Source organism: Aureococcus anophagefferens, assembly GCF_000186865.1.
Source record: "Aureococcus anophagefferens unplaced genomic scaffold AURANscaffold_22, whole genome shotgun sequence".
NCBI classification, from domain to species: Eukaryota; class Pelagophyceae; order Pelagomonadales; family Pelagomonadaceae; genus Aureococcus; species Aureococcus anophagefferens.
Genome location: NW_008705582.1, coordinates 175,420 through 184,295, shown reverse-complemented (window position 1 = coordinate 184,295; position 8,876 = coordinate 175,420). Strand labels below are relative to the sequence as shown.

The window sequence follows — 8,876 nt, the reverse complement described above, 5'->3', positions numbered from 1 at the left end:
CTAGGCCCCACCCGAGGCTACGTTTCGGTATGACTAGAGAGTGAGAGGGCCGAAATGGAAATTTATATCACGTCCCGACCGGTGCATTTCAACTGCTGCATATGCGGCTGTATTGCTGCAGATCGCCATTACCCCATGCACCTGTAAACACACAGCAACAGCAGCACAATGCGAGGCAGGGCGAATCCCAGGGCAACTAGCGGAGCCGGCGGACACGCCGCCCTTGACTGAGCTCCGAGAGCTCTGTACGCTGGTTCATAATATTCAATGCACGCCGCAGCGCAAAATCACTATGACCGAGGACTATGCCCTCTTCCAGAAGTCGCATTGTGCTCGCATCAGCACCAATGGGAACACGCTGTTTGACAAACTGCTCAGCATTTTGAATCTGAGCACGCTCGTCATCAGCTAGAAATCGCATCTCCGCCCCGCTGGCAGGTGAAGCGACTGATGCGGCTGTCATCGTCGACATTTTGAAGAGCCGCAGCGCCTCATATACATCGGCAACATCAACCTTCGAATTCAGCCGCATCTTCGCAAGTGACTCCGCGAGCCTCACAAGAGCTTCCAGTTGCCGAATAGTGATAGGAACCTACATCCGAAAGACCTCAACTGGTCATACAACCAACTAATCATATGGCACAGCTGCTTTAAACTGCCAGCTGCCTAGGTCCGCCAGCTTCCTCCGCCCTTTGTTTGATAGCTGAGCGGATCAATACATATTCTGACGCAAGGAGTGCCTGAACAGACAAAGTAAAAATTCTCGTATCAATTTGGCAATAGTCACTAGGTGTGCGCACTGAAGTCTCCTCATCCAATCGTGGTGAGCACCTGGATCGACAGAACGAAATATAGTCTCTAAGCATGCTCAGCTCAAGATTTTGCAAATGTTCATGGGAGGATTGGCCTGCGGTCACTTCCGGGGCGTCGTTGACTCTCGCTGAGTCAGATGCCTTCATGTGAACTCCCATGACGTGCTTGGCAATGAAAATATCGCGAGACTCGTCGCGGATATCACGGACAATAAAAATGCAATCAAAGCGCGAAAGGATAGTAGACATCATATCAATGTTTTCTGCGGTCGAACGTAGATCATCGTATCGACCGAAAATTGGGTTCGCCGCCGCAAGCACAGATGTGCGTGAATTCAACACAGTAGTGATTCCTGCCTTGGCGATTGATATTGTTTGCTGCTCCATTGCCTCGTGAATAGCCACACGGTCTGCTTCACGCATTTTATCAAATTCATCGATGCAACATATCCCACCATCTGCCAACACCATGGCGCCACCTTCAAGGAAAAATTCTTTATTCCTATCACGAATCACTGACGCAGTCAACCCAGCTGCCGAGGATCCTTTGCCGGACGTGTACACCCCCACGGGGGCCACTTTCTGGACAAATTTCAAAAACTGGGACTTAGCTGTCGACGGGTCGCCAAGGAGCAAGATATTGATGTCCCCACGGAGCTTGGTACCATCAGGTAACGTCTTTTTACACCCCCCAATGAGCTGACAAGCCAATGCCTTCTTGACATCAGACGTATACTCACCTTGAATGCTCGGTGCTATAGATGTCGCAAGTAGGTGGTGGATGTCCGCTCGTCGCGAAAGAGTAGCAAAAATCTCTTCCTCTCTAGGCGTAAAACGCTGCTCTTTCCTATGCCCACTTGTGTCAGCCTCAATTCCTACAACCTTGACATAAGGAATGCGGATGGCCGCTATGGTCACTTCGGAGCTCCTCGGATTGTCTGATCGGTCAAAGAGAGAGTACACGCCCAGCACTGAAATTCTTGCTCCAGGCGAAACAAAGTCCACCAGACCTCGTTCCACCGTCAAGGTGACTGACCTTGGCATCTCACCCGTGGGCACAGCCTCGGGTACTTCTTGCAGCTTGAGAGTTTGCTGATCCACATACCTATACCATCTGAACATTCATACCTATACCATTTGACAGAGCTCGACTCACGAGCATTTGTCTGGGATGATCTCATAAGGAGATTGACCACAGTCGAACTTCTCTGTGCCGGTTGCTTCCGCGGGACTCACGTCACAGCGTTGTGGTATCATGGATGCGGTGAAGTCCCCTTCGCAAATTACTACTTTATGCCTTCCACACTTGACACACCTAGGATTAGGCGGTCTAGTCATAACTACGCACGCGAGGTCCAGTGAACGAACTGAAAATGAATTCTAGTGGCTTTTGATTTGACCTTGGATGCACCTATTGGTTGATGACTCATCCCCGAGCTGAATTGAAGAGCTTCACCGGCGCCGCAGAGTACTCACGATGATACCAGACACTTTCACAAGCTTCCCTATGTGTTCCGCGATGAGCGAACGGAGTGCGATCACCGACTGTGTTTGTGACTTTAACAATATCTGAATAGAACTCAAAACGCGACCTAGAACAAAATATCAGGTGCAACACTCGGCAGAAAAGCCTGCTGGTCCTACCTTCTTGATTTTCTAGCATAGATTTCTTCAGTGCATCATGTGCCGCAGCTTCCATGAGACGTAGCTGCTCGCTAGGCTGGCATTGGAAAATTGTCAATAGCTCATGGTCGAATGTAGCAAAATCAGAGAGTTCCACAGTAATAGCGAGTTCTCGACGCCTATTTAGTGAGTTCTCAAAGTAGTTCAAAATTGCACACTGGGCACTGGGCAGACCGATACTGATGCATCAAGGCCTCACGATACCTGATATACGTGTTTCTGATGGGTTTCTAATTATCACACCGAGCTTTGCTTGTATGCAGCCCCTGCGCGAAAGTTCCGCAAAAAGTCAAAATATCGTTTTTGTATATTACACCTAATTCACTTCGTATCAGTACGCCAACTAATCCGCAAAATACAAGTTATGGTCTCGAAGAGATTCATGGGCTACGTCAACGCCAACAATTCTGTCAGAAAGTGACATCGCGGGATAGTTACAAGTATTATGCCGTTGCTAATTATTAGTCGACATCGTGCGCGGTTAGTAAGAAGGGGGACTTGTTCTAGTCATTGATAATAGACGATTTCAGATTCTTCTGTCCGAGGCTTCAAACAAAAATTATGTATCGAAATTAAACGAGACGATGCTGGGGTGACACCGAACGATTTCCGGTGCTGCATAGGCTAAAAACTTAGCCAGAGATCGTCGGGGGAGCTGAGCGCGCGTCATCCCAGCCCCTAAACCTCCTGTTTGAGGCGCCACGCAATCACCCGGCGGTCGCGTTTTCGCCTGCGGATGCTCCGCGCCCATGCGGTCCACAAAGCCACTGTGGTCGTTGCGCTTCGCTGCATTTTCGCGGAGTTGCGGGCCTGAGAAGACGAGAGAACCATTGCTGCCCCGAAGTTGTGATCGAGGGCACGTGAGCAAAAGTAAGCGTTGAAGGCTTAGTTCTGGCTCCGTTCGCGATCTACCCCCCGGGGTTCCATTGATTCTGTGGCGTCCCCCCTGGGGCCCCCGTTGCGTCCGTCGGGCCCATGGGGTCCCTGGGGTGTGGGCAGGACCCGCTTTCGGTTCCGGAAGCACGTTGCTCCCGGTGGGGGTACACTTGGGAGGCCGTTCCAGTACGTGCTCATGGAGGTATTTTACCCCCAGCCTGACTCCTGACTAGGGCATGGTAATAGTTAGTTAGTAGACTACCTACTCAAGCAGGCAGACTAATCTCGGATCGGGGCTCTCTGTCCTGTCCTGGAGGCGTTCCTGGGCGGCACAGCCAAATTCGATCTAAAATTTTAATCTATGAGATCGTGGCCCGCGAAGAACTCAAAAGATTGACCCGGCCAGGCGCACGCTGCGCGCACCGCAATCTCATCTTGTCCACTGCGACAACGCGCTTTTGCATCCACAGCTGATCAGCCACAATTAAAATGAATTGAAGCCCTAGATCAGGCGTCATAGAAGCAATTTTGCGAAGCCCACGCCGCCTCGCAAATTCATAGTCTCTCGTCGGATCCACGCAGTCCGAAGCCATGCAGATATCACCGCGGACGTTCGACGCGGAGATGCGGTATCTGAAACGTCGCGATGAACAGTCGTGGTCAATTGCGAAGGGCTTTGTGCCCGGTATGCGCGTGCCGGGCGTTTTTTTCGTAAATTCTGCGTTGGAGTCACTTGTTTTTGACGAGCTTCGACATCACAGTGATTCGTCAGGCTACGGCGGTTTTCTACCGGCAATCAAGCAACTTGCGAATGTGGCCACCCTACCTGGTATAGTGGGCGAGTCTGTGGGGCTACCGGACATTCATAGTGGTTATGGATTCGCAATTGGTAATGTGGCGGCTTTCGACTGTGGTGACTCCGAGGCAGTAGTATCTCCTGGGGGTGTTGGGTTTGATATAAACTGTGGTGTGAGGTTGCTCCGGACAAATTTGACCGAAGGAGATGTGTCCGAAAACAAGGAGTCGCTGGCACAAAGCCTCTTCGACCACATTCCTGTGGGTGTTGGCAGTAGAGGTGTCATTCCAACGTCATCTGCGCACTTAGATGCTGCATTAAATATGGGCATGGACTGGAGCATACGCGAAGGTTACTCTTGGGCTGAGGACAAGGACCACTGTGAGGAGGCCGGGCGTATGCTGCAAGCGGACCCAACCAAAGTGTCGAGACGTGCAAAGAAGCGTGGACTTCCGCAGATGGGTACATTGGGAGCTGGGAATCATTATGTCGAAATCCAAGTTGTAGATGAGGTTTACGACATGCACGCCGCCAATCGCATGGGTCTTGGTATGGTGGGACAAGTCGCAATAATGATTCATTCTGGTTCTCGTGGTCTTGGCCACCAGGTGGCGACGGACGCGCTACTTGCCATGGAACGCGCCATGGAGCGTGATGTAGGTTTGGTAACCAACGACCGGCAGCTCGCTTGTGCACGCATAAATTCTGACGAGGGAAAAGATTATCTCGGAGCCATGGCCGCAGCTGCAAACTACGCCTGGGTCAATCGCTCATCCATGACTTTCCTTGCTCGCCAGGCCTTTGCCAAGCAATTTGGATCGACTCCTGATGACCTCGATATGCAGGTTGTCTACGATGTTTCTCACAATATTGCCAAAACAGAGGAACACTTTGTCGATGGAAAACTTCGGACGCTGCTGGTTCATCGCAAGGGAGCAACGCGTGCGTTTCCCCCAAACCATCCTCTCGTCCCCGTTGACTATCAATTTACTGGTCAGCCAGTACTTGTCGGTGGTACTATGGGCACCTGCTCCTACATTCTCACTGGGACCGAGCGTGGCATGGCGCGAACGTTTGGTTCCACCTGCCACGGGGCAGGCCGTGCTTCTTCTCGCAACAAGACAAGACGCACCTTGGCCTATGAAGATGTCCTAGCCGACCTTGATAAGAAGGGCATATCGATTCGGATCGCTTCCCCTAAGCTGGTAATGGAAGAGGCTCCAGAAGCTTACAAAGATGTCAATTCTGTTGTTGAGACTTGCGACTGTGCTGGAATATCCAACAAGGCACTCAAACTCCGGCCTATTGCCGTCATTAAGGGATAATTTTCTGGTTACGTGAGCGGCGTGCTCCTTCCCTTGCTGGAAGGACTGGCCTTTACCGGTTGGACATGTGGGCACGGCAAATCACAATTGTCGTGGAGATTTCCTGGCTTGAAAGCGAAAACTTCGACGTAGGGCCATGACCAGATCAGGGGGGGCACCATCCCTCATATAGAAAACCGACCAGGCCCGGCGGCGCCCCCGGCGCCCCCGGGCCCCACTAGTCTAGTGCAGACGCCCGAAGCTCAAAACGCGCCACAGCGACGCCATGGTGACCCGTGGCGCGTCCCCATGGCTCGCCCGCGTCCACCGGCCGCACCGGCCGAATCAGGTCTCGGGGCCCTGTGGGGCGTCAGTCGACCTCGATGACCGCGTTTGCGCGTCCGATCGAGTCAATTGGTGCGTCGGCGCTGCCTGACACGTCAAACACCAGCACGGCCGGCGTGTTCGTCGACCCGATGCCGCTCAAAGACGTCTTTCGGTAGTTCCGGAGCGTTTTCACAAGGTCCCGAACAATTCCGGTCGCTCCGCGGCGCCGCGTCGCGGTCCGACACGCCAGGAGATACTAGACAAGCGTCGCACTCGACGGGCTACGCCTGGCGCAGCGTTGGGGCCGTCTGAGCGGCGCTCGAAGCACTGCCGCAGACGGTAGACGCCCTTGTAACGGCCAGACGTTCGTCGACACGCTCGAGATCCGCGTTCAAAGCAGCTTCGAGGACGTCCAGGGGTGTCAGGGCCTCGTCGCCAGCGCCAAAGCCCAGAGCGGCGTGCACGAAGCGACGACGCGCGCCGAAACCGGCTCTCCGAGCCCCTCAGCCAATCCCCGCTTTACGCCTCGTTGCCCTCAACCACGGCCAAATCCTCGCACTTGCTGAGCGCCGGGGAAATTAGAAGACAGCAGGGGGTTTTTACCGCGTCGGGCATCCCAGACAACCACGTAGCCAGAGCGCCGGGGAACGAAGAGGCCGTATCCAACGACGTCGATGGCGCAAATCCTGGCCCGGCTACTCGTTTGGCACTATCCCGCGCGCGCGCGAGTATGCGACGCGCTGCGCGAACGCGGTCTTGTCGGAGCAAACGGGTACCGCCAACGTGTCCAGCGTGCGGGATTTGTCCTTAGACGGAATCAGCGCCATGGTGCGGACCGCGCGCCGCTAATGGAGGAGGAGCGCCCCCCCTGATCTGGTCATGGCCCCGTAGCTTGGCTTGGGCCCTGACCGTGACGTTGTGGATTCCACGCAGACTGTCGCGGACGTCGGACTGTCGAGAGCTCAGGCATTGCCCGGATGCAAGGATCTTAACTTCAAACATAGGCCTCGCTGCGCCCGCGGGAAATTCGGCGCGCTCTAGTTTGGGCCCCTCACCATAAAGAGGGCGTCCTTATACTGGGGACCGGCCGGGGATCGCCCGCTGGGACCGCCCGGGGGCCGCCCGGGGACCGGCCGTGGGACCGCCGGGGCGAGGTCCGCGGGACCGCCGGCGCAGCAGCGCGGCGGTCCTCGGCGGGCGGTCCCGCCGGCGGTCCCGCGGCGGTCCCCGGGCGGTCCCGCGGGGACCGCCGGCGGCGGCGGTTTCGGTCGGTCCTGGACAGCGCTAATCCTGACCCAAGACTCTTTACCTTCGTTACATGGTAGTTTAGCTCACTACGGCGGAGCTTCAGAAAATTCGCTTAGCAGGCTAACACTTTAAACCGGACGGCGACCCCCTGGCGCAGGCGCTGGGAAAGCTAGGGTTAGCGTGAGGCCCGGCCCCTGGGGCAATCTCACCCATGGATGCTAGGAAGTGTCCCGAACCCGAGCCACGCAACTCACCTGCCTAAACTTATAGAGTAGGTAAGTCGGCCCCGGGTCGCACGGGCGCGGGCGTACTAGTCACGGTGCGGAAGTCAGCCCGTCCGGCCCCGGGCTGGCTTTGCACCCCGGGCCGTGCCCAGTTCATCGAAGTTTTGCTTTTGTTTTCCAGTCTTATGCACTTTATTTTGTTTGCTAGGTCTGGACTCGAATGCAGCGCCTATGTATTGGCGCGTATCCCTAGATCTGCACATCCCCTCGTGTGGCCAATGCAAATTTCGGTTTATCTTAAGTTCAACGTCTATCGCTAATGAGTCCTGTTTTGGGGTGTCGTAATTTTGTAGCTGGCCAGCTAACGTGATTACTGAGTCCTTCTATCTCAGTCCAGTAGAGGTTGCCAGGCGTGTAGGGTTTGTTGAGCGGCTGGGTAGTTTGGCTTCCAGTTGCAGTACTATATAGTTTGACTTCAATTAGCCACTGAAACCTGCGACAAGTCAGTCGGAGCGAGTTAACTCGCACTCGTCAGCGGCGACCGGCAGTGAAACGCAACTTAGGCCCCGACTCAGGACCCGGGTGAATCTGGGGAGTCCAGGGAGTCGTGAATACGAAGCAGGTTTTGTAGTATTGGCAGTTCCATGGCATATGCTCCTCCAAGGACCCCAAACAGTTGTTTCAAATCTGCAAAGCACGCTTACACACAATCAGCACAAGCATAGCGGTGATAGATACCAGAGAGAAGGAAGCTCACTGCGACTTCAAACCGTCGGCGGTCGGTGTCCTGACTTCCAGACATTGATCCAAAGGTTTATGAATGTTAGGCTACCTTTCGATATAATGGGAACACCAATTCTTCGTAATTGTTACCAACTACTGCTTGCGATCGTATCTAAGGCCATGCCTAAAACTACTGAACCTGCAAAAGGGAGACTCACGGCTGACCGAGAGACTTGGTAGAGAAGTTGGTAGCGAAGGGTGACCTGAGCGCGAATAGTCATCATGTTGAATCAGTAGTATCACACCTGAAGGTACTTGCCAATCATAATCAACATATGACAAATATGTCCGAGCATCGAAGAAATCTGCGGACACAATGATAATTACAAGTCGGATAGTATTATAACGTACCCAGTCCATACTCGAGTCGGGGGTGAGCCCTAAGCTATGCATATGATTTTGGGGCGGCCCCCGATGTATTGAGAGCTTGTCCTAGCGACGGATGTCAAACGACGAAAAAGTTCAAAATCTCTCACGTATAATTCGTGTATGAAATGAATTTGAGTGTTTCCTTGAGCACGCCGCATTCTTTGCAATTGACGCCTAGGTAAACTGTATAATCAAGCGTGTGAGAACGCCGTGCCAACCTTAGATCTTGCATAGATCCCACAGAGACGATCGCACTTTTTCTTTTCGTGATCACAGAGAGGCACACGTTTAATTCCAGAAGCTCCCGGTTGCAATCAAATTTGGCACTGAATAGAATACTTGAGTTCACAACAAACCCAAAGAATACCGGGTAAATGATGTGCACTCGACATTATTTGACTTGACAGCATTGCTATCCATCAACACACACGTGTTCACATGGAACCAATAATGT

General features: G+C 53.5%; 3 protein-coding genes across 3 annotated transcripts in view; 1 reads left to right on the top strand and 2 right to left on the bottom strand.

Annotated features, from left to right (window-relative positions):
- Nucleotides 1-43: 43 nt before the first annotated feature.
- AURANDRAFT_38450 (hypothetical protein) lies at nt 44-2,985 on the bottom strand (the record flags this gene model as incomplete). Its single annotated transcript, XM_009041558.1, has 9 exons — nt 44-592; nt 657-740; nt 801-1,917; nt 1,969-2,127; nt 2,181-2,223; nt 2,285-2,614; nt 2,670-2,699; nt 2,749-2,811; nt 2,855-2,985. 4 exons carry the CDS (start codon nt 2,067-2,069, stop codon nt 197-199), a joined length of 1,698 nt encoding a protein of 565 aa, XP_009039806.1.
- Nucleotides 2,986-3,962: 977 nt separating this feature from the next.
- Nucleotides 3,963-5,711, top strand: AURANDRAFT_54616 (hypothetical protein; the record flags this gene model as incomplete). The annotated part of the gene is made up of 1 exon (XM_009041631.1): nt 3,963-5,711. One exon carries the CDS (start codon nt 3,963-3,965, stop codon nt 5,490-5,492), a length of 1,530 nt encoding a protein of 509 aa, XP_009039879.1.
- A 1,763-nt stretch (nt 5,712-7,474) lies between these two features.
- AURANDRAFT_66384 (hypothetical protein) overlaps nt 7,475-8,876 on the bottom strand; it is a gene marked incomplete at both ends in the record, with an annotated part of 19,180 nt that continues 17,778 nt past the window's right edge. Inside the window, 4 exon segments of the mRNA XM_009041557.1 lie at nt 7,475-7,499; nt 8,144-8,192; nt 8,212-8,256; nt 8,405-8,438. Of these exon segments, the coding sequence (XP_009039805.1) occupies nt 7,475-7,499; nt 8,144-8,192; nt 8,212-8,256; nt 8,405-8,438 (153 nt within the window).